Source organism: Eptesicus fuscus, chromosome 2, assembly GCF_027574615.1.
Source record: "Eptesicus fuscus isolate TK198812 chromosome 2, DD_ASM_mEF_20220401, whole genome shotgun sequence".
Classification (NCBI taxonomy): domain Eukaryota; kingdom Metazoa; phylum Chordata; class Mammalia; order Chiroptera; family Vespertilionidae; genus Eptesicus; species Eptesicus fuscus.
This window is the reverse complement of record NC_072474.1, coordinates 24,481,479-24,507,523: the sequence shown is the minus strand read 5'-3', so window position 1 is coordinate 24,507,523 and position 26,045 is coordinate 24,481,479. Positions and strand designations below refer to the sequence as shown.

General features: G+C 41.6%; 1 protein-coding gene across 1 annotated transcript in view; it reads right to left on the bottom strand.

Moving 5' to 3' along the window:
- The window catches only part of ST8SIA6 (ST8 alpha-N-acetyl-neuraminide alpha-2,8-sialyltransferase 6), a 144,263-nt gene that overhangs the window by 5,179 nt on the left and 113,039 nt on the right, over window positions 1-26,045 (bottom strand). The window contains exons 5-6 of the mRNA XM_054722717.1: window positions 5,037-5,181; window positions 1,200-1,312 (exon numbers count right to left, since the gene is read on the bottom strand). Coding sequence (XP_054578692.1) covers window positions 1,200-1,312; window positions 5,037-5,181 — 258 coding nt within the window. The remainder of the gene's footprint in view (window positions 1-1,199; window positions 1,313-5,036; window positions 5,182-26,045) is intronic.

Sequence of the window (26,045 nt, the reverse complement as noted above, 5' to 3'; positions counted from 1 at the left end):
GCTGGTACTAAGATATAAAGATTTTAAAAGAGCATAATTAAGAAACTGCACAAATTTTTTAAATTTCAAGTCAGAAAACTAAATAAACAATAATGTTGCATGGCTGTATGAACAGTGCCCATTTTCTCAAGTATTATCTGGGAACAAAACTTCCTTGAAATGCTCTTTTTAAAAAAAAGCACAAAATGGTTTTCAAGGTCAGGTGAACCTGGGAAATGCTGCTCCATGGAGTCCTCTCAAGGAGCCATGAAATCCTTAATACACTGAAGGCTCTGACAAGTCCTGCAGTGCGGACCCTCTTTCACCAGGATTTTACCCAGAGCTTCTGAAAAGTAAATGATCACAGAGCATTTGTATCCTTCTAGTATCCACGTTCAGAAGAACTAATGATCCATTTAACACTTTAGGAAAGCCTATCAAAATAATTTGTAGTCTGAGCCCTGACTGGTTATTCTCAGTGGTTAGTGTCTACCCCCAGACCAAAGGGTCACAGATTTGCTTCCTGGTCAAGGCCATGTACCTGGGTTGCAGGTTTGATCCCTGGTCCAGGTCGGGGTGTGTGTGGGAGGCAACCAACCGATGTGTGTCTCTCACATTAATGTCTCTCTCTCTCTCTCTCTCTCTCTCTCTCTCTCTCTCTCTCCTTCCCTTTTACCCTCTCTAAAAATCAATGGGGAAAAAAAAATATCCTGAGGGGAGGGTTAACAAACAAACATTTTTAAAGAAAAAACTTCTCAAAAGAAATCTACACTAATAAAAGAGGAAGATGCAAATTGACCATACCTTCATGACACCCACCAGCCAATCAGGAGTGAGTATGCAAATTAACCCAAACAAAGATGGCAGGTTAATTTGCATATGCAGGCGCAGAGCGGCCGGGGGCGGGGTGGGACGCAGGTGTTCCACACAGCCCCAGCCGTTCCAGGCCTCTGGGCCCCGTGGGAAGGCGGAAAGGTGGCTCCAGCCCGAGCAAAGGCAGAAAGGCGGCTCCGGGCCTGAGCGAAAGCAGTGCCAGCAGCCAGGGAAGGAAGGCCCATTCTTGCACGAATCTTCGTGCATTGGGCCTCTAGTATAATAATAATTAATAATAATAATTTGTAGACTTAACACAGCTCAAAATTTACAGATTATCTTTATACAAATCCTGTAAAATATCCAACTTATCTTAGGATCAAAAAACCCAGCTGAACAGGTCTTACCTAAAAACGAAGTCAGATTTATCTATTTCAGCTCCGCAGAGAGACTTATTCAGAATCCCCCCATTTCCAACCACTGCACACTGATTGTAAGGGCGCTCCACAAAAGGCTGCGACTAGCAAAAAAAAGAGAAAACTACCATGAAACAACTTTACTTTTAGAACCATAAACATTATCAGCTTAATTCAAGTAGCTTAATTTTTATGCAGACTAAGTAAAGAAGAACAAGAAAAAGAGAAGTAGTACTAACAGAACATGTTGATCAACTTAAGACTCATAATAAAAAAACCACCTAAACCTATTATTTTTCTGCAGAGAAATATACAGCATATCACATACATTGTAATGTAATAATACACTACATATTTGTATATAAAAATATAATGCAGTTTACATCACATAATTAAATATATTTTATTGATTTTTTACAGAGAGGAAGGGAGAGGGATAGAGAGTTAGAAACATCGATGAGAGAGAAACATCATCAGCTGCCTCCTGCACACTCCCTACTGGGTATGTGCCCGAAACCAAGGTACATGCCCCTGACTGGAATCGAACCTGGGACCCTTAAGTCCGCAGGCCGACGCTCTATCCACTGAGCCAAACCAGTTAGGGCATACATCACATAATTAAATAAAATGAGAATAGCAAAATCCCACATTGTGCCTTACCAACAGGAACATTTTCAGCAAAAAAAAAAAACAAAAAAAAAAAACAGAGAAAAAAGCAGTTGGAAAGTAGTGTAAAATCCTTTATTCTGGGAAATAGAATTAATAGCTAATTTAGCAACATTTCCTCTGCTTCTTAAATAGTTAGGCCTTCAGGCTCAGCGACGATAGGAGATTTATGCCTGCCAGCTCCACAAGTGACCAGCCACAGCATTTCAGGAAGGCCTACTCACTCTGTACTCACATATTTCAAATTAATTTCCCAGGCCTGAGTCTTTTAAAATTTTTCCAGGGACCCACCTTGCCTACCTCAAAAGACTCCCACTTTCACCAAATGCTCCCAGTCTGAAGCATAACCTTTCATTTCAACACTACACTTTGCTGGTCACTTTCCCTGAAGGAAGGGTGTGACCCTGACCAGCAGCAAGGGTGCCAGGTCATATTCTACAGTGACGAGGTCTTGATTCACTTACTTCTTTTCTTTAGAATTTGAGTGTGAGTCCTCAAGGCAGAGAGGGTGTTTATTACATTTCGTTGTTCCTCGGCTTGCACTGCAGGCCTAGCACAGTGCAATGTGTGCAGCGACTTTTAAATAAGTGCTTGCTGGCCCAGTGTCCCCCCCTGGTGCAGCCCCCCGCATTGAGCTGAAGCCCACTCGTGAGGAGCTTGTGAGAGCCAACTGGTAAATATTCAGGAGTTTTGTGAGGGGGGTTGTTAAACCACCGGTAAGTTAAAATCGGCCGCGGTGGGGGTGTTTACATCACTGCTAGTAAAATCAGCGCATGCTACAAGTCAGGGCACCCCCTCCCCAAAGCCAGTTTCCCAGCACTACTAGCCACACCCCGGGGCCAGTGTGGTCTGGGCAGCACGGCAGACCCTGAATCACTGTGACGGCCACCTGTTCCTGCCAGTGCACCTGGGAGATGCCTCACAAGCAAAGAGAACTCTATTCCAGCACTTCTAGGTTTGTCTTTAAAAATTAAAAATCATAAGGTGCTTATTATGCAAGGCAACCAAGTGCATCACTTGTTAAGGCGTTTAATCCACCCAGCAGTACGAGCATTTTACTGATGGGAAGCTGGAGGCATGAGTTAAAGCTAGAAAGTGGCAGAGCTGGGATTCAAACCCAGGCAATCTGTGTCAGAGTGCATGCTCTTAACCCATACACATTACACAGCTCCTCACATTCAATGCCTAAAACACTTACATGCATGCCTTTTTTCTCTTTATATCCCCAATGCCTAGCAGATTTCCTGGCTCTTCAATGAATGGTTCCCAAATATCTCAGGGAATTTTAAGTCACTAAACTTCTAGCTCAAAATATCTTAAGACTGTGTTTACTAACCGGTATCACAATAAATTCTGAATTTTATAGACAGAGTAGAATGCAAATATGCTCTTTATGCCACAATAGAAGAGATCACTGAGGGAAACATACCTCCAATTAAGCAGTCAAAATAACATATGTTTTTCTCTGGCTTTTTGGTCAACTGGGGGAAAACATCCATATGCTTTGGTACCCCAGAGTTCAGGAAGAGTTTAAATAAATTACAAACATCAACATTCCCTAACTTACACCTCCCAAGAAAATGCAAATTTGCCCAACTCCGGTGTCTGCACGTCGCTCACTCTGTTACTTAGCAAAGTGTTTGGAGAAAGCAACCTCACCACATTTAATCACAAGCAACTACTAAGGTCTCTGCATTGCCCAGCAGTTCCGAGCTGAGTGCAGCAGAGCAGAACTGAGCAGGGAAGACAGGCAGGAAGCAAGGTGGGAGCGAGGTCAGCTCCCCCAGGAGCCATAGCCATGGAACCTGGATGTTTAAACAACAACAAAAACCCCGTTACCTAGCTTTGCAATTGTTACTGAATTGACTTCAGAAATTTCTCCTCCCAATTTTAAAAAGTCAGTTATAAATTTGACAAGTGAATGTTGCTAATTGCATACTGAATTATCCAGCCTCTGTCAGTTTTTTTTTTTGTGTGTGTGTTTTTTAAGGTGCCAATTAGAAGTAAGAAATACCTCCCATTCCTCTGTTCTGGTCAGTCTCAAGCAAAAAACAACAACAACAAAACAAACAAACACTAGCAAAAGTTGCATAAGTGAGAGGATTGCTCCTTGGAGAACTCTCCACAGCCTTCCAAGATAAGGAATATAAATATACTGTAGTTATTATCTTTCCAATTATTGGTATTTCAATGCTTCCTGAGGGCATTGTAGAATGTTTTATGAGTTATTTTTTGCCCTCCTTTTCTTCCAGAAAATGTGTAATATTTTTTCTACTGTTTTCTGTTTATTTTCATTTATTCCCAGAAAATTATTTTTTTGAATTGCAATAATTTTTTTTAAAATTGGGGCAACTTACATGACAAACAATAAATTAGCTGTAAGAAGTCAAAGGTTCAAAAAAATAATTGTAAGGCTCTAGTAGTCTGCAGTTGGTAAATTGCACATATTAAGTGATCCCATTTAGATCATATTGACTTGCCCTAATTGCTTTTAATAAAATCAATTACAAAAGATTCTGGAAAGTGTATGTTTTTAAGCAATGGGCTGTCCTTCCTGACAAAAATTTCCCCCAACTTTGGATTTATATTAAGGGACTGATTTCTTCTTGTAATGATACTGTATCATTACTCACCAGTTAATTTAACAAATATATGATGCGTGCATATGTTCTAGGAGCTTGGGATCCAGCAGTTAACACACAAGGCAAAAATCCATTTATGGGGGTTATGTCTACTGACTAATAATTCTTACATATTTACTTCCCAAAGGTTAACCGCATAAACCTACAGTTCTTTGTAAAGGAGTTGACTCAGTCACCCAAACTGATAATTGGAAGAATCCTGTTCCAGGTGAGAAATGGTCATCTTCTCAAGCCCCAGCAATTGCCATGCAGAGAGCCCAAGTACCTCATCTCATTCGAGGATGAGTCATGAAGACTCAAGAAGTGGGAACGTTTATCTTTTAAGATATAAATTCCATCCCCTGCAGAGCCAGCATGCATTTAAAATTGCCTTTTAAAGTGGACTACTATTCATATCTTATACAACAGAGTACGGTATTTTAATTCATTAACTCCTCCATTATCATAAATTATAACTTGAAGTGAGAGAAAATTCACCTGGAACGATGACACAAATAAACCACAACAAATCTTTACTCACCACTGGAAACATATTAAAAATGTTCTTTCTAATTAGGATTGTGTTTTTACTTTCCGCGTCGTAACTCATGTTAGTCCCGACTGGAGTGTTATTTTGAGAAACAATGAAGTTTTGCACAGCGTCACAACAGGAAGCAAGTTTTGCTCTGAAAAATATGACAATAAAAGGGAGCCATATATAAGATGGAGAAACCAAACACAGAGACTACCATGGGAAAAGCAAACAAGGATTTTTTTTTTTCCATTTTGACTTTCCAAAAGAAGAGAAATCATTCACAAAGATGACATTTTTATTTCAGTTCATGCTAACTGGCCCTGGATGGTGAAATGGTGAGTTGGTGGACTGAAATAGCAAAGAAGGCCAAATAGTCATTAATACAATGATTTAAACATAAAAATTTCATCCCAATGATAATGTTCTAATATTAAAGAGAAAAATAACAGAATACATTATAATTATTTTGTAATAATTATAAAGTGCAGAAACTAAATTAAGAACATTAAGCGCAGTTACATATAGTCACCAAAGCAGTATGCAATCATTTATTATGAAACAAATCCAATGAAAAGAATCATTACAGTGATTTTTTTTCCCAAGCTCTAGAGGTATAACTTACAAATACAAATTGTATTTAGAGTGTACAACTTTATGTTTTGATATGCATATACATTGTGAGATAATCACCACAATCAAGCAAATTAATATATCCATCACCTCACATAGTTATTATTTTTTCTTTTTTGTGTGTGAACACTTAAGATATACCCCTTAGCAAATTCAAGTATACAATGCAGTATTGCTAATTATAGTTAACAATGCTATACATTAATAGAGTGAATTTTTGTTAATATATATATGTTTAATTTTTATTGATATCAGAGAGGAAGGGAGAGGGAGAGAGAGATAGAAACATCAATGATGAGAAGGAATCATTGGTTGGCTGCCTCCTGCATGACCCACACTGGGGACCGACCCCAGAACCCTGGCATGTGCCCTTGACCAGAATCAAACCTGGGACCCTTCAGTCCATAGGCTGACACTCTATCCATTGGACCAAACCAGCTAGGGCAATACAGTGAATTTTTAAATGAAGCAAAATTAAAGTTGCCATTTCTTATAGAAAACCCAGAAAAACTGTAACTCAGTATCAAGCTATGTTTCAAAACTCTTACTGTGGAGTGAAACATTATCCTTAGAAGAAGACCCAGCAAGGTCTTTGCAGGGCTCATCTGAGTTTGCCCCAACCCTCGGGCTTTATGTTACGTTTATTTACAGAATTCTCCAGGGATGTAGAACCCATAGCATCGCTTGATAATTATCCTAGACTTTAATCAACCTTGAAGTCAAGAGATTATTCCATTTGAACAACCGAACTAGTACATAACTCCATTTCCCTTGTTAGTTTTTCAGAGAATCTCCTCAGGAAAACACTTCGTGTAATTGGAAATGGTAAGCAAGCAAAACTTGGGCCTTTTCAATCTTAAAGAGTCTTATAGAATTTCCTCTTCTCTCAGATTTTCCTTGGAGGAGTTGTTTTTTGTAATCTTAGCCCTCTTGCTCCTCTTTAAGCCTTTACTTATTTCTCCATATTATCTAAATATGAAAGCTGGATCCAATCATAGTCCAGGGGACAGTGACTAATCAGTGAGCAGAGCTGACTATGGGCAATGCTGACACCCTAGATTCATTCCCTTTTTTCTGTTTGTTTGTGTGTGTTTTTTTTTGTCTTTTTTTTTTTTTTTTTGTCCTGAAAGGTATACTGTTGTACATGTCCCTACTGAATTTTGTCCCTTTGAAAAAAATACAACATTCTAATCTGCCATGGTCATTTTGAATTATAATCCAGGCTCCCTGCATTCTAATAATTCTCATGGTATAAAAAGTCAGTTCCTGTGATATTATTTGAACCCAGAAATGAAGATTTTAAAAAATACTTCTTATGAGTTCTTTTAAAATAGTACCTGCTTCTTAACTGAATCCTATCACCTGCTTATCATCCTTCTTTGTATTTCAGAATCTGGAGATCAGCAAAAGAAAAAAAAACTTAAAATGAAATTATGTATAGTCAAAACATAATACTAAGTAGTTTTTAATTATAAATTTAATTTCTTAAGCATTCATATGCCATATTACAAGCTCAGAAATCCTTATGTGTTTTATGATTTCACTTATATGTAAGTGCAATCTAAAGAACAAAACAAATGTACAAACGCAATTGAAACAGACTTATAGATGCAGAGAACAGACTGATGGTTGCCAAGAGGGATGGTGAAAAAGTTGAAAGGATTAAGAAGTACAAACTGGGAGTCACAAGTAGTCACAGGAATGAAAAGTATACCATAGGGAATATAGTCACTAATACTGTGATAACTACGTATGGGGCCAGGTGAGTACTTCAGACATTGGGGGGAATCACTTTATAAAGTATATGATTGTCTTACTATGCTATCCACCTGAAACAAATACAGAATAATATTGAATATAAACTATAATTGAAAAAAAAAAGAAATCCTTATCCTATCTAATAAAAGAGTAATATGCAAATTGACCATCACTCCAACACACAAGATGGCTGCCCCCATGTGGACAAAGATGGCTGCCACAAGATGGCCTGCAAGGGAGGGCAGTTGTGGGTGATCAGGCCAACAGGGGAGGGCAGTTAGGGGTGACCAGGCCGACAGGGGACCAGTTAGGCATCAATCAGGCTGGCAGGGTAGTGGTTAGGGGGTGATCAGGCTGGCAGGCAGAAGCGGTTAGGGGCAATCAGGAAGGCAGGCAGGCGAGCAGTTGGGAGCCAGCAGTCCTGGATTGTGAGAGGGATGTCCGACTTCCCGTTTAGGTCCGATCCTGGTAGGATCAGGCCTAAATGGGCAGTCAGACATCCCTCGAGGGGTCCCAGATTGGAGAGGGTGCAGGCTGGGCTGAGGGACAACCCCCTCCATGCACGAATTTCGTGCATCGGGCCTCTAGTGTGTTTATAATTTTAAATGTCTCTTTTAGGCTTCATTTTGAGAAAAGGTAATGGAATAAATTCTCATTTAGCTTTGACAAGAAATTTAATTTCTCTAATGATAGTCAGTGCTTAAAAGAATATTACATCACCAAAAAACAACACTAACCAGGTTACCCTTTGTGGTTTTTAAGTATTAATAGGTTTTATTCTGAAGTTATATTTTTAACATTGATTATAAAATTTTCAAAACTACAGGAAAGTTAAAAGAATTGGACAATGAGCACTTGAATAATCACCAGCAACTCTCTACAGTTAACTTTTTACTCTATTTGTCTTATTGTGTATTTATCCATTGTTGTAGGTATTATAATTTAAAGTAAATTGCAGGTATCAGTACACTTTACCCCTAAACACTTCAGCATGTATACTGTTATTTTGTTTATATTTTGAGGTAAAAGTTACATACAATAAAATCATAAGTATATTCAGTGAATTTTGAGAGATGCATATACCCCTGTTACCCAATCACCTATATCAAGATATAGAATACTACTAACCCCCAGATAATTCCCTCATACCCCTTCCCAGTCTATCTTCAGTCCTACCCTTCTCAGAGCAACCACATTTGTGATTTTTTTTAACCAAAGATTAGTTTTGTCTGTCCTAGAATCTATATAAACAGAATCATATAGTATGCATGCTTTTGAAAAAGACTTTTTCTCTCAGAATAAATTTTTTGCAATTTGTGTATATTGCTGCATGTGTAGTAAGTAGTCTGTCTATTTTATTGCTGAAGTAGTATTCTATTGCATGGATGTGTCAGAGTTTGGGTTAACCATCTCCCTTGCACTTCTAAAGAAAACACCTGATCACTCATATAACCTCCCAGAAAAAAATCCTATATAATAAAAGCCTAATATGCAAATTGTCCCCTCGACCTGGAGTTCAACTGGGAGTTCAACCAAGAGTTCGACCACGGGGCAGCGGTGGTGGCAGGTGGCCAGTGGAAGGGTCTCCCCAGCTGGCAGCCGCAAGGGACCCTACCTGTGCATGAATTTCATGCACTGGGCCTCTAGTAGTAGAATAATTATCCAAAATGTTATTTCTGAAGCCTGCTTTGTTTCACTAACCAATGGGAGTTTTTGAGGCTTTATATTCAGTGGCAGAATTATAAATGTATGCTCTTTGTCATTTCCCAGCTCACCATGTGATAGAGATCCCTGTAAGAACCAGTGTTAGTAAAAAGCTGAGCTGCTCATAAAAAAACAAACAAACAAAAAAAAAGGAATTTTATGTCTGTTATACCATTTATCATCACTCCCCAAAACAGTGGATTTTGATCATTGGTGATTAGATAGGTTCACAACAATGGGCGTGGCAATTTTCCCCCTCTTGTGTGAAAAGAGCAGGAGACATTAAGAAATGAAGGACACGATATTAACTAGATGTGATGGTTGATTTTATGTCAACTTGACAGGGCCAAGTCTATGCCCCGATAGCTGGTAAGACGTTATTTCTGGGTGCATCTGTGAGAGTATTTCTGGAAGAGATTAGCATTTAAATCAGTAAATTGAGTAAAGAAGATCGCCTTCACCAATGGAATGGGCATCATCCAATCCATTGAGGGTCTCAATAGAATAAAAGGCAGAGGAGGGCAAATGTGCTCTCTACTTGAGCTAGGACATCCATGTTCTCCTGTCCTTGGTCACTGTACTCCTTATTCTCAGATCTTCAGACTCAGACCAGGGCCATTGGCCCTCCAGTTCTTGGGCCTTCAAACTCAGACTGGGACTTGATAGTATCAGCTTTCCTGGGTCTTCAGCTTGCAGATGGTAGATAAAAGGACTTAGCCTCCATAATTACATGAGCCAACCCCTTATAATAAATTTCATTCTGTAAACCTATACATATCCAAGTGGTTCTATTTTCCCATAAAACCCTAAGTAAGAGATATTGGTACAGAGAAGTGGGGGTGTTGCTGTAACAAATACTTAAAAACGTGGAAGTGGCTTTGCATCTGGGTAGTAAGTAGAGATTGTGAGTTTTATGTGCATGCTAGAAAAGGTCTAGATTGTCATGAAAAGAACTGTAAAGGCAATTCTGATGAAAGCTCAGAAAGAAAAGAGGCCTCTATCTTCTTGGAGAAAACCTAAGTGGTCCTGAGCAGAAAAAACACTGGTCGATATATGTGTGGCGGAGGCCATTCTGATGAGGTCTCACATAAAAATGAGGATCACGTTATTGAACAATAGTGAAAATTGAATCTTTGTTATAAAGTGGCAAAGAACTTGGCTAGTGTTTTGTGGAAGGTGGAAGTTGTGAGCAATGAAACTGGATACTGGATTGGGGAGTTTCCTAAGCAAAATGTTGAAGAAGTGACTTGCTTCTTCCCGATTGCTTAAAATGCAAGAAGAGAGAAGTGACTTGAAGACAGATCTATCAATTAAAAGGGAAGCAGAATTTAAAGATTTGTAAGTTCTCAGCCTGTCCACATGGCAAAAATGAGAAAGTATGCTCAGGAGAGAAAACTAAAGGAGGAACCAATTTGGTAAAGAGATTCAGGTGGGTGTGAACCATGGAGCCACACCTGTAGGAAATAAAACCCAACAATTTGGATTGAAGAGGAATGAGATGGGAAGGAATGAAGGAAAAGTGTTGGGCTTCTTGGTTTTTATAAGGATGGGATCACAGAGCTATTTGGTTACAAGCACATGCATTGTTCTTCAAGACAAAGGAAGAATGACCAGAAAGGAAATTCAGAAATCAACAGGGCTGCCTCCTCAGTTACAAAAGGGGAGACCTATTTTCCCAAAGCTGTGAAGGCAGGGCCACCAAAAAACATGGGGGTGGGGGTGGGGATGCCCAGCAGAGCTGCAGGGGCAGCACCATCACCATAGTGGGTCCAGAGGGCAGAGAATGGAAACAAAGAAGATTACCTTGAGCACTGAGATCTCACGGAGTTTGCTTTACTACGTTTTGGACTTGCTTGGGATCTGCCACCCTTCCTTCTTTCCTGTTTCTCCTTTTAGGTATAGGAATGTCTGTCCTATGTCTGTGCAGTCATTGTATTTTGGAAGCACAAACATTGTTTGCTTTCACAGGTTGACAGCTGGAGAGGACTTCGCCTCAGGATGAATGGTGCCTGAAGTCTCATCCACACCTGAATTAGATGGCCTTTAGATGAGACTTTGGACTTTAGACTTTGGAATTGATGCTGGAACATATTTAAGACTTCTGGGGCCTGGGCATGCAGGACGCAGTCTATTGATGATGTTTCTTTCTCATTGATGTTTTCTACCTCGATCCCTCTCCCTTCCTCTCTTTCTAAAGATCAATAAAAAAATTATATGTATTATATAAAAATATTATATATAAAGACTTCTGGGGCTGTGAATGGAATGAATACATTTTTGTGTGTGAGAAGGAAATGATTTTGGGGGGCAGAATATCATGGACTAGACATTTGTGTCCTCCCCAAATTAATATGTGGACACCCTAGTTCCTATGTGATGGTATTAGGAGATAGGCCCTTTGGGAGATGATTAGAATTAGATGAGGTCATGAAGCGGAGTTCTCATGAATGGGATTAGTGCCCTTATAATGGTCACAAGAGAGCTTGCTTCCTTTCTCTGCTCTCTGCCATTGAGAATACAATGAGAAGGCTGCCATCAATAACCTGAAGAGGGCTCTCACCAAAACCCAACCAACCCTGATCTCACATGTCCAGACTACAGAACTGTGAGAAATAAATTCTGCTGTTTATTAGCCACCCAGTCTGTGGTACCTTGTGGCAGCAGCTAAAAGACACTAGAATACATACTGTGACCATGACACCTACATTGCCTATAACGTGTGGTTTCACTTTCCACAATCCTACATAATAAAAAGGTAATATGCAAATTGCATCACTCCACTACGCCCACAATTGGGCCAGCTGGAGGCGCGGGGGGTGGGACTCAGGGTGGCCGATTGGCTGGCAGTAGGAGCTGGCGCGAGTCCCCGATTGGCTGGCGCGAGTCCCCGCCCCCGGCTCCTCCCGCCGGCCTAAACGGCTGGCGCTGCTGGAGGACCCATGGGGCCGGCAGAAGAAGCCGGTGGCGGGATTTGGGGTGGCCGATTGTGTGGCTGCCGGCACCAGTTTTCCGCCGGCACCAGTTTTCCTCTGGCCACCCCCCATATCAGAGCGCTTCCCGAGTCCCGCCCTCAGCCTTCGGGAGGCGCTCCGATCAGCGGGTGCTGGCGGAAAACTGGTGCTGGCAGCCAGGTGAAGGAAAGTCTATTGCACGAAACTTCGTGAAACGGGCTTCTAGTAGTAAATAACCAACCAGATCAGGATGCACAAACTTATACTTGTAAAGCACTGTGCACTTTCCAGAGCATTTTCACACCCGTTACTTCATCTGATTCTCACAACAGCCAGAGAGGTAGAAAATATTATCATTCCCATTTTAGAGATGAGAAAACTGATGTTGAGAGATGGGAAGTGACATGACCGAGGCACACAGGCTGTAAATGACTGGAGTCTATGTCTTTTGACATTCAATTCACTGTAGTTTACACTAGAATATGTTGTAGTTGGGGGTGGGGGCGTAATGCCCTCATTTGAGCTTCTTCCTTTAGGATGCTTTCCATAATGGCACCACAACAACACAGAGGCCCCCAAAATAATGCGGGCAGCACTTTGCTGACAACTCGCCCAGACACAGCTCAAAGGTTGCAAATATCTATGACATATCAATGCTTCAAACCCTACTTATAACTTAGGCGCTCAAGGCTCTCATTCTACATGGAGGAGATTCAGGATCCCCCATGAGATCAAGGATGTCAAGTGGTCTGGCCAATGTGCCCCAGTAGTAAATGGAAAAGGATCCTCTGGATTGATGAGGATCTAATCCTCGCTGTGTCATACCTTCAGCAACTTTCTCCAAACAATCCAGTTTCAAAAAGTAAATACTGCATGCTCCTTTCTACCCCAAGAAAGAAAAGGGACCCTCTGCATTGCATTGTGTTCCAAAATTGAAAGCAGTTCACATCCTTTCAAAAGTGCTTAACTCTCAAGAAGTAGGTTGGTCCTGGGAGAATCAGACTTAATATATTTAACCTTGGTTTATAAAGATGTAATCAAATGTGAAAATTCGTCTTTTGCCTCACAGTTGGTGTAATAAATCTCCTTTTGAGAAAGGGATTTTTGTTAAAACTGTGAAAATTCCTTTTTCTCTTACAGCCTAGGTGCTATTTTCTTTTATTTTTTGTTTTGTTTTCTCAATTCATTTAAAGTCTCAGGTCAAAATTCTTCCTTAGTTCTAAATGGGATGCTTCCTGGATTTCCATGAAATATTAATAACTGCGTGAGGCTTATAGTGTGCAACACACTATAGGACATTCTGACTATTAACAACCTAACTGCCCCAGCCCAGAGCTCACAGACATCTCTGCTGTTTATCAAACTCTCTAAGACTCTCTAATAAGCTGTGAGGCAGAGGTTATAGGTACTTTCCAAGTATTAAGGAACTACCTTTCGGGGGGACCTTCTCTAAGATTATAATGAGGTTCATAGGAAAAGGAGTTTTAAAATATAAACCCCTTAAGAAATTCAAGGGACTTATTTACCACCCTCCTAATCATTTCTAAAACAGTCACATTTCTTTTTCTTCACTATAACCACAGTGCTTAGGCCAAGCAATACACCAACTACCTCTTTCCTGTTGCTGCTCCCCCTTCTTTTGCTTTATTCTGTCCCTACCCTATATTATATAATTCACTGATTGACCAATAATAACAGCATCTAATATTTATTTAGTGCATTGTCTTTATGTGCTAAGCACACATATATTATCTCATCTAAGCCCCACAATAACCCTACAAAATAGGTACAGTTGAGAACTCAGGCCTATAAAAGGTAAGTAGCTCACATATCACATTATTCATTAATTCATATTTATTTAGCACCTAAAAAGATGTTAAGCACTGTGAGATGTGCTGTCTGTACATTGGTGAATAAAATCCTCAGTCTCTGCCTGTATGGTGTTTATGATCTAATAAGGAAGAAAATAGAAAGGTTTATAAGGATGAATTTTAAGGTTAGCAGAATATGCCACTTTGGTATATTCATTATTTTGAGCGCTAGGCACTAAGAAGGCGGCAAATGCAGAAAGAGGCTTTCTCTGAACTCGCCCTATCTGCCTAAAGGAGCTCAGTTGTCACAAATCTCCTGCTGAGCAGTTTCCTCAACCAGGGAAGATGGGCTCTGACCACAAGAGAGGAGATGAGAAGTCGACACCACACCAAGACAGACTTTGTCACAAATAGTATACCTCCCGTCTATTCTTCTAAGACCTTAATCTTCCCTAAAAATCATTTACTCTCCTGTAAAATACCTCCATTCCCCTCTCCCCTTTCCTTATTAGGATGTTATTTACATCTGAATTCCAAGCCACCTCCTCATCTTTCCCTGGGTGCCTCCCATGTATATATGAGATCTATGTATCAATGAATTCTGTTTTTTACTTGTCAATCTATCTTTTATTAAAGGGATAGCAACTAAGAACTCAGAATTTTAGAGGCAAAATTACTTTTCCTCCCCTATAAATTATAAGATAGTAAAAGGTAAACCTAGATTCAAACCCTTGCTCTAAAGCCCATTCTCGGTCGATGCCCTACAAAGCACCATGGTGTGCACTGCTCCATACAAAGGAATTGAGGGGGAGATTAAATGAATAAAATGCTATTGTTTGAACTACCATATCTTCCTGCCTAACAGATTTTTCTAGAATCCTCTAGTTCATAATTGGAAGCACATTTAAAAATAAAAGTAAGAGTGTTATGGGCTCAGAGTGCCTTTTATGTCCTGTAGATGTTGCTTTCACACCATGTAGAAGCCCTTCAGACAGCCTCTGTGCACAGTCATCATGCCCCAGTGAGTGCCAGACTCGGGGTAAGTGTGTGTGCTTGCATGTGGGCCTGTGTGTGCAGCTCTGCAGAGAGGACCTGGGGAAGGGGGAGAGAAAAAATCATTTGGTTTTGGACATTGAGAAGACATCATCCCTGGTCAGAGGCCATTTAAGAAGTGAGCAAGATATGCAGGCTTTATATTGATTTGATATAACTCAGCAGTGTGCACTGGCTTACTAAAATTCAAATGTGATCTGAAATAATATAATTAAAATAGTGGCTGGAAGAAGTGTGGAGGGAGACATTCTACTCTGTGTTGCTCAAACTACACTCAGTGAATTTGGTTTGTTATGAAGACTTTGCCTTTAAAAGTATATTAAGAAACCAGGGCCTGTCAGGAGGGAACATCTGCATTGGTAGAGGAATTGAAATCCATGACAGATGAACACTGATAATGCCCAGACCAGTGAAGAACAGATTGAGGGAGATTCAACAGCTACCTTCAATACTGTACAGACTTAGGAGGAATTAGATTTAACTTGTATAATTTCAAGATATAGCTCTCGGACCATTGCCTAGAACAATTCAGCTCATATTTACTGAGCATAATGGCCTGGTTCAAGGTCATGAGGATTTCAACTTATAAATTATTAAATCAAATACGAATAACATGTAGATGGGCCCTGACCTGCGGGAGCTTACCAACATTAGGAGGTGAAATAACAAGAGTAAGGGATAAACAAAAACTGCCAGGAGGAAAGACAATGGCTCCGAGACATGATGCTCCTCTCGGTCTCCCCTTAACCCTCAGCATCGCCCAGTGTAATTCCTTAGTTTTACCAATATCCACCAAGAGCATTCTGTGCTGGACCCTGGGACTATGTCCAGGAGTAAGAGACTTTGTCCCCGATCTCATCTTGCACCTGAAGCAGCACAATTTAAAGAAGTAGAAAATGGAAAAATGCTTCAGGGTAAAGCAATAAAGGTGGTTAAAGGTTTCTTAACTGTGTTTGAGAAGGAACGGTCAGCAACTTAGGGGAATCTTTTTGGCATAAAGGGTCACTGAACTGCAAGGGCAAAAAATCAATACAAGGTTGTGTAAGCAAAGAACAATAGAATATATTGTTTACAGAAGGTTCTAAAATTTCAAAAAGAACAGAAACTCTTTAATGAATTCAGAAAATATTTTTTACTTGCTAGTTCTTATATTATGGGGAACTATAGCTAAGAAGTGGAGAGATGAAAGAGAAGGAGCAAAATAACTGTAAAAAAAAACCCCAACAAACCCAGGGGGAAAAAACAAACAAACATGGCATGAGACAAAGAAGAAAAAGAAAAGAGACACATAAAAGTGAAACCCAAAAGAAACCCTGAGAAAAGCAGAGGCGATGAAGACAGAAGGTAAAAGATAGTCACACACCAAGTATCAGGATGTAGAGACCCATGAAATATCCAGTGAGACAGGCTAACACTCACATGATCACACAGAAACACAGGTTTAGAGACAGAACATTCAATAGAAAGTGGCAAGAAAGAGAGCCATGAAACAGAGGCTCAGATCAGAAAATGAAAAACAAAACATGAGTTTGAGTTCAAGCATATTAATGCACAGATATTAGCAAATACATGCATGGCTATTACTATGTCCCAAGTATTGGGCTAATCACTTTACATAGTAACTTACTTAATCTTCATCACAGCCCTATGAGGAAAACACTATTATTATCATTATTTTTATCCTCATTTTACAGACATGGAAGCTGAGAAACAGAAAGGCTAAAGTATTTGCCTGAGGTCACCCAGCTAGTAAATGACATGACTTGAACCCAAGTCTTAATGTCTGTGTGTTCTTAACCACTGCCTAGCCTCCCTGTAAATGTTGCCTTATTATATATATAAACAAACCATATAACAGAGATACACAGAGAGAATAAAGCTAATAACATAGCCCCCACAGCCACTGTCACAAAATCCTATATAATAAAAGAGTAATATGCAAATTGACCATACCTCTGCTACACCCACAAGCCAAACCACCAGCCAATCAGGAGCGAGTATGCAAATTAACCCAACCAAGATGGTTGCAGCCACAGAGCAAGCAGGAGGCTTGGGTTTCCCCTGGCAATGGAGGAAGCCAAGCTTCCTGCAGCCCTGGCCTCCACTCAAGACTACAAAGTTTCAATTATAGAAGATAAATAAATCCCAACAAAAATGGCGGCAGCCACGGAGCTGGAGAGAGCAGGAGGCTTGAGTTGCCCCCGGCGATGGAGGAAGCCAAGCTTCCTGGCCTGCCTTGGCATCTGCTCAAGGCTACAAAGTTTTAATTATAGAAGATAAATAAATCCCAGATACCAACGCCTCTGCTTGGGTCACCAAGGGGTGTGGCTGGCCTGCAAACCACCACAGGCCCCTCGCCCAGGCCACTCCATGCCCCAAGGGAACCCCCACCCTGATCCGGGACACCCTTCAGGGCAAACCAGCCAGCCCCCACCCGTGCACCAGGCCTCTATCCTATCTAATAAAAGAGTAATATGCAAATTGACTATCACTCCAACACACAAGATGGCTGCCCCCATGTGGTCAAAGATCCTGCCCCCATGTGGACACAAGATGGCCACCACAAGATGGCCTGCAGGGAAGGGCAGTTAGGGGCAATCGCGCCAGCAGGTGAGCAGTTAGGTGTCAATCAGGCTGGCAGGGGAGTGGTTAGGGGGTGATCAGGCCTGCAGGCAGAAGTGGTTAGGGGCAATCAGGAAGGCAGGCAGGCGAGCAATTGGGAGCCAGCAGTCCTGGATTGTGAGAGGGATGTCCAACTGCCCGTTTAAACCACATCCCTTGAGTGGTCCCAGATTGGAGAGGGTGCAGGCTGGGCTGAGGAACACACATCCCCGTGCACTAATTTTGTGCACCGGGCCTCTAGTCCTATATAATAAAGAGGTAATATGCAAATTGGCCCTCACACCCTCACAAGATGGCTGCCTATGACGAGGCCAGCAGGGGGGTTAGTGAGGGACGACCAAATGACTGAACAAGCAGGTTGCGTGGAGTGACCAGGCCGGCAGGGGGGGCAGTTGGGGGCAACCAGGCCAGCAGGGGGGGCAGTTGGGGGCAACCAGGCTGGCAGGGGGGCAGTTAGGGGTGACCAGGCCGGCGGGGGTGGGGGCAGTAAGAGATGATGAGGGCAGTGGGGGGGGGGACACTTAGGGGTAACCAGGCCCACAGGGGTGGGGGGGTGCAGTTGGAGGTGACCAGGCCAGCACGCAGAGGTAGTGAGGGGTGATTAGGCCGGCGGGGCAAGGGGGACAGTTAGGGGCGACCTGACAGGCAGGCAGGTGAGCAATTAGGAGCCAGTGGTCCAGGATTGTGAGAGGGATATCCGACTGCCAGTTTAGGCCTGATCCCGATCCCTAAACCGGCAGTCAGACATGCCCTAAGGGGTCTCAGATTGGAGAGGGTGCAGGCTGGGCTGATGGTCCCCCTCCCCCATGCATGAATTTCATGCACTGGGCCTCAGGTATATAGATAAACTCCCTCACCTTCATGGGAAAATATCTACATCTGAGACATTTTATAAATTGTGATGAAGTATTTTCAAACTGTGCTGAATTTTCACAACTATATGTATAAAAGAAACAGTGTCCAACCAAGATAGTTCTTAAGAAAAAAGATAGGGTCAGACACTAAGGAGAACAGATATGAACAGCAAGGACCCAGAGGGTAGAGTCAGAAATCAAGTTTAGTGACATAGAACAGTGTTTGGGATAAATTGAAGATTTCATTCATTCATTCATTTCTACATTTATTCAGCAAATCAAGCTCTTACTATTTTTCTCAGTACTAGAGCTATAACAACAACAACAAAAAAGGCAGAGTGAATGCTTATGAAAAGCTTGTCATCTAGTAGGAAGGAAACATCATGCCATCAGTCCTACACTGCAAAGCGGGGCCAGAAGTGAGTACTTGGGCTAGGCTGTGCCAGGCTTGCTGTACCCACTGATGCACAAGAAAAAAACACAACTGCCAAGGTGACACTGTAGCCCAATGGGAACCACCTTTTATGATAAGAGAATAGACCTTTGAGACTGACATGTCTACCAATAGAAGGAAGGGAGCCCACAGTTTAGAGTCTGGGCTCTTTACGCACTCCCCAAGGGCTGTATAAACTATAGCACTAGGTGCTTCCCTGAGTTCAACAATCCATTCGCTTGAATCCTTTATCTTGCATTTATGTATTACTGGTTCAGGAATAAAGCAAAGTGAAAGCAAGTTTAATGGAGTCCAATTCCACATTCATGCAAACCCAAGGACAGGACCTGGGCCAGCGCTGTGGGCAGAGCACCTGGGAAGGTATCCAATCCAAAATTAGGGTGTCAGGGCTCAGCTCCCCAGAAGAAATAAAGCTTAAGCTGAAAACCAAAAGATGAGTAGAAGTTAGCCAGACAAGGCAAGAGAAAGTGATGGAGGGGTGAAGGCTGTTTGAGAAGTGAACAGGGAATATAAATGCCAGGAGTGGGGAGAGGGAGAAGGAGAGAAAGGAATGGTGAAAGAAATGCTGTCTGTGTCAGGAGGTAGAGTGCTAGGTAGGGGACACTGCAGAAGTCTTATAAGCAAGACAAGGTAAATGATTCCCTTCTATGGGAAAGGGGAAGTAATTGAAAGTCTTAGTTATGCAGATCCAGAGACAGAGAAGCATTGATCAGACTGTCAAACCTCAGAGGGAAGGTAGGGGAGGGTGGGGGTAAGGGGAAGAGATCAACCAAAGGACTTGTATGCATGCATATAAGCCTAACCAATGGACACAGACACCAGGGGAATGAGGGCATGAGTGGGGGGTGGGGGGAAAAGGGAGGATAAGGACACATATGTAATACCTTAACCAATAAAGGGGAAAAAAGGAAGTATTAGTTATGGTAGTGACACAATGAGATACTAGTATGTATTTTAGGATGTGCACCCCCACAGATGAGGAGCACAGATTACAGTGGTGGGGGGTGGTCTGAATAAAGGTGGTGTGGTCAATTATGAGAATATGACAGTGACCCAGTATTGTAGATAGTCTCGAAAGATGGCCACCATCAATTCCTTCTCTCCCTACACATACATGTTACTCCTCATCAAAACAGAAACAAACTCATAGGTACAGAGAATAAACTGATGATTGACAGATGACAGTGGGGTTGGGAGGATGGGTGAAAAGGGGGAAAGATGAAGAAGTACAAATCGGCAGTTACCAAATAGTCATAGGGATGTAAAAGTACAGCATTGAGAATATAGTCAATAAAATTGTAATAACCATGTGTGGTGTGGTACTAGACTTATCAGGGTGATCACTGTGTGAGTTATATAACTGTCTAATCACTTGCTGTACACCTGAAAATAATGTAATAGTATATATTAATGTAATTGAAAAATAAAAAGTTTTTTCAAAAACAAAAAACAAATGTTACTCCTCACATCAAGAAGTACAATTTAAACTCTTCCCCTGAATCTGGGCTGAACCTCATGACTTCTAAGAGAATGGAACAGCAGTGGTCTTCTGGGGCTTCCAAAATCTAGGTCATAACAATCTTGTGGATTCTGCCTGGGTTCTTGAATTGCTCACTCTTTGGACACTGCCTCAGAGAATCCAACCACCCTATCGTGTGAAGGTCAAGTCACACGCAGAGGCTTTTTGGAAGGTGCTCCATGGCAGCCCTACAAACGTCAGTGTCACCTGGCGGCTACCTGAGTGAGCCATCTTGGATGTCCAGTCCAGGCAAGCTTTTAGATGACTCCCAGCTCCAGTTACCTCTGGACTGCAACTGTATGAAAGTCCCCAATTAAGGGCTCCCCAGCTAAGCACCGTCAGCCCACAAAACTGTAAAAGAATAATAAATCATTGCTTTAAGCCACCAAGTTTTGGGGCACTTTATTATACAGCAATAGAAAACCAGGACACCGGTTAAGAACTATTTAGATAAGAGTTAATATATAATGAGAGCAGCTATATCAGGTAGGGCTCTCCAGAGAAAAAGAACCAATAGTCTACCTACTTCCATCTATCTATCATCTATCTATCTATCTATCTATCTATCTATCTATCTATCTATCATCTATCATCTATCTAATAATCTATCTGTCTGTCTGTCTGTCTACTACCTACGTATCTAATCTAAAAATACTTATTTTAAGGAATTGGCCCACATAACTGTGGGGACTGGCAAGTCTAAAATCTGTAGGGCAGGCAGGCTGGCAACTCAGGCAAAGTAGAATTTCTTTGAGTAGAATTTCTTCTCTTTTGGGAAACCTCAGTTTTTGCTCATAAGGATACCTGTCAGCTGATTGAGTGAGGTTCACCCACATTATCAAAGGTAATCTCTTTTACTCAAAGTCACCTGTTAACCACATCTACAACCTTATGTTTTCACAACAACACCTTAGATCAGCACTTGATTAAATATCTGAATACTCCAGCCTCGTCAAGTAGACATATAAAATTAACCATCACCGTCACTTAGACTGGAGTTGTGGTGGGGAAAGAGAAAAGTAGAGAGATTTGAAAGATGTTGAGGATGTGAAACCGCTAAAGTTTGGTGATTGACTGGAATTGTGCATTGAAAGAGAAGACATTAAGGGTAATACACAGATTTCTGACTCAGGCCACTGGGAGAAGGTGGTGCCTTCCCTGACATAGGGAGGAAAGTGGCCTCTTCATAATGAAGCGGTGGTTACCTGTTATAGTTTCAATTCATACTAGGACTCATAAAGGGAAAAGGGGATCACACTGCAGCAGTAGAACTAATCTAGAAGCTAGACTGTGAAAAGCGGGGTTGTGGAGTCTCTGAAAATAGGAAAGCTATTCAGCCACCTGGCTGGCTTTAGATGCCATTCTGAATGAGCACCAAGCTATGATCCGACTGACCCCTCAAGGTCCCTTGTGGTGTTCTAGCCGCATGACTGGGCTCTGCCTTTTTTAAATTGTGAAGTCAATTGTGTATTATATAAGGGTGGAAAACACAAGTTCTAAAAATACAGAATCAAATGTTAAGGTGAATGCTAAGATTTCTGAGTATATTCTACTTTGCAGATTAAAAAAGAAAATCCAGGTCACTGCCATTATTGTTCAATGTGTGAAGAGAATGTAAAGAAGTCGTTTATACCGAACTTTGCGGACAGAGTTTATATTTCTATTCAGTTAGATATTTTGAAGGGGAGGAAAAGAGAGGAGTAAGAAACTTTTTTTTTTTTCCAGACGTCATCTGGCAACAAATTTAAGATCCTGAATTAAGCCTCTGAACCCTATGAAAACAGAGTCTTATCATTGCAATGCTGAATCAATCTTAAGCATAATTGCACCAACGTGCCAATTATGAAGCATGGAGGTGAAGCATTTCCTAAGGAAAATTATTCCAGTGCATTTTGTGTTTATACCCCTTTCTTTTATAAAAGGTCTCATTATTTCACGATCCTTAACTTACCAAACCAAAGCTTATTTGCATTTTTTCAGTAAAAGAGCAATGCATATGTGTACAAAGGGCGCCTTCTGTGCTAAGGATGGGTCTGTGTCCTGCACAGATGGAAAGACAGATAGGAGGCCAGCTCTGCTCACGTAAATTTAACGAGCCTGGTTTACGTGCTCACAGGGGCCCTAAGTGGTCCTAGAAAGCCTCTCCAGGTCAGCTGCATCTCGGGCACTTTTCCAGGACAGCTCTCAAGGCTCACTGTGGAATTCATCTTCTTCTGCTTTTTGGCTTCAGCCCCAAACGCAGCTTCTGTTTCTGCTTGGACTCTAGGAACTCTACAGTCGGTTTCCTGCCTTTGGCCTCTGGCTTCCCTCCACGTCCTGACTTTTCATCTCTGGCCTCAGGCTTGGCCCCGCAGAAAAGAATGATCCAGTCCTACCCTGAGCTGCCAGCCCTTAGTCACAATGCAGGGTGGGGGGATGGGAGGGAGACGACACCAAGTAATCTGAAGAAAGGAAGAACGAGTGGAATGTGAAACTCCGCTTTGTCTATAATCCTTGGACCTCAGAGCATGTTTCCAAACCCAATTTGATCAGCCACAGATTGTTCAGATAAAGGTAAATCCTTTTGTATTGAAAATAATATACAGGAAGATAGTAACCTAGGAAGTTGAAGGTTAATATTTTCTTTTCTCTGCAACCTATTTTCCTCCCAGAAAAGATCAAAGAAAGTACTGGTCCTTATCAAACACCTGGTGTAATCCACATGAAATGCACCACTAAAGCCATCCTGGGGCTCAGAGATGTTCGCATGCCTCCCCAGGCAGAGGAGTGGACCTGAACTGATTATAGTTTTATTGCTACTCTGGAACTTGCTATGTTTATTACAGATGCCAAAAGTTTAAATTAGTTTTAGTAAAATATTAATTGTAACTTAGGAAAACGATATGACACTTAACATACTAACAGCAATAGCTTATTGAGACTTCAACATATAACAGATTCTGCACTGAACATACACATCTTGAATATTCATTAAAAACTCATGGAGGAAGTATTGAGAGGAGTTAGCTTGACACGCAGGCAGACAGGGCAGGGGCCTAGTGGGAAACAAAGGCAGGTGGAACATAGGCAGGGGCAGACCCGGCAGTTTGAGCAGCCTAACCACAGGAACCAACCATGCTGAAATAACAGAATGTTTCTGGACACAAAGCGGGAGGCATGGGAAAACAAGGGAGGGCCTGCAGCAACAAGGTGTACGAACACAGAGCAACAGAGAAAGTTCAGGTCCATTGCTGGGCGAGAACAATGAGAGAATCAATCAGGTAGCGACACGGGTAGACAAAGAGCAGGCTTGTAGCAAATGGACTACAAGGCTTCATGGGCAGCCCATTATTGGGCCCCATGCGAGGAGTCTGAATCTGCCTGTAATAAATTTTCCACTTTTGCTTAAATCTTCTGGTCCGAGGAGCTCCTTCTTCAGCTTCGCAAGACAGGACCCAGCGGAATAAACCCGCGGCTTACCCTTCCGGTTATCAGTATCATCTTCATTTTACTAGTAAAGAGACTGGGCAGGTGAAGTGGCTTTGCCTAATAATTATAATGATGATGCTACAAATAACCAACTGCCTAAATCAGTGATGGCGAACCTATGACACGCGTGTCAGCACTGACACGCATAGCCATTTCTGATGACATGAGGCCGCTGAGGATGAAACATTTGCTGCTCCTGAGGATGAAACATTTGCGAAATAATGTTTTTTCCTCAAAGTGACACACTACCCGAGTTATGCTCAGTTTTTTGGCAAAGTTTGACACACCAAGCTCAAAAGGTTGCCCATCACTGGCCTAAGTGCTTCTTCTCACAGGTAAAATGATGCTTTAAGATGTTCTAGTAGGAACTCTGCCACTCATGGGGGATACTGAATTTAAAATAAAATCAAAGACTAAGGAAACAAAAAGAAAGGTTAATAATAAAATGCTTGGAATCCACCTGAAGCTGAGCTTATGTTCCTAAACCCAGAAACTTAACTGTGCTTTCCAACACTTTTTTCTATACTGAGCCTTGACCAATTTTTAGAACCATCTAGAAAGATTCTGGGCTCCACCTGATATTTTGCATTGCCGGAAGCCAATTCCAGCATGTCAGCAAGGGCTGAATCATCTGGGAATGGCTAACGGGATTTCCCAAAACCTGAAAAGGATGATTGCTTGCTGCCAGACAGCTCAGGGCATCTTAATATTCATGTTATTGCCTCCTGTTGGCCAAACACCTGAACAGCTGGAGGTAATTCCCCATACTGACAATGGATTTTGTACCTAACCCTACCCTTTAATGTGTATATCTCCACCTTGCCTTAGGACAAATTGTGTTAATAAAAAGCAAGGGGTCCTGAGACAAGGAGAACTTGGTCTTCTTTAGCCAAGACTCTCCCCAATATACCTTTCAAAATTATGTTTCATCTCTGGACTCTTATTTAATTTATGCACAGCCCCTTCTCCAGATTGCTGAACCCTTCTAGATGCCGGATCAAGATAACCGGCATTATTGCATCATTATTTTGCGCTCTTTAAAATGCATGGATCACAGATTATCCAGGCCTCTAAATTAACCACACACAAAATGGAAATTCACACTATGATCAGTGTTATGAAGAAGAATCTTATTATAGGACAGCAGCAATGACTTGACCAGGTTGTTCAGGGAAGGGATGACTGACTTGGGAACTGAAAGATTAGTACACATTTACTAGGAGAGATGGGGAGGCAGAAGGGACAGCAATGTCAATGCTCTGTGGCTGAAGCAAGTGTAATACATTTGATGAAGTATGAGACAAACATGAGTGAAGCAAAAAGAGCCAGGAGCTTGGTGTGTTCAGAGAATTAGGTAGTGGACAGGCAACACAGGGCCTTAGTTTTGGTGTTGAATGCAATTAAAAAAAAAAACAAAAAAAACGATTCCAAATTGGTTGGGGTGGAGGGTGCAGTGGTAGAACTGAGTTGTAACCACAGACTGTAGTCAAATTTCCATTGTTAAAAAAAATCCACTGGGCTATTGTGTGGAGAATGGATGAAGATGATACCAACATTGAGTGTGATGACCAGGGTGCACGTGACCACAACAGTCCAAAGGAGAGGTAATGAAGAAGCAAGTTCCAGCAACCATAGTCAGCCATGGATGCCACCTACGTGCCAGCAGAAATTCCCATGTTCTAGAGAGAGAGACTTCTAAAATACAAACAGGACTTGAGGACGGATTGAGATGGGCATGAGGAAGAAGGAGCTGAAAGGTCAGACAGAGTGACTCAGAAACCAAGTATGAGAATCTTTCAAGCAACGAGGAATGGTCTATAAATTCAAAATACTGATAAGAGGTGAGAGGTCGAGCAAAATGGGAATGGAAAATGTCTTGGATTTAGCAATGTGGGTCACTGCTGACCATAAGTGAAGTGATGTAATTAAAGATGTGGGTGGAAGACAGAACAGGTACAGACAACTCTTCCTAGGGTTTGGCTATGTAGTGGAAGAGAAAGAGTCATGTAAGAAGTGAAATGAAAAATAAAATCAGGTGGAAAGCTAAAATACTGAGATTTTAGAATTAATTGGCTTACAATGAATGCATGTTTCAAACTGAAGTAGTTTTTTTGTGTTGTGGTGGGGTCTTTTTAAATTAAGAATACAATGATCAAAGATGTTCGGTGCTTGACAGGGTTTCCCAAGGCAT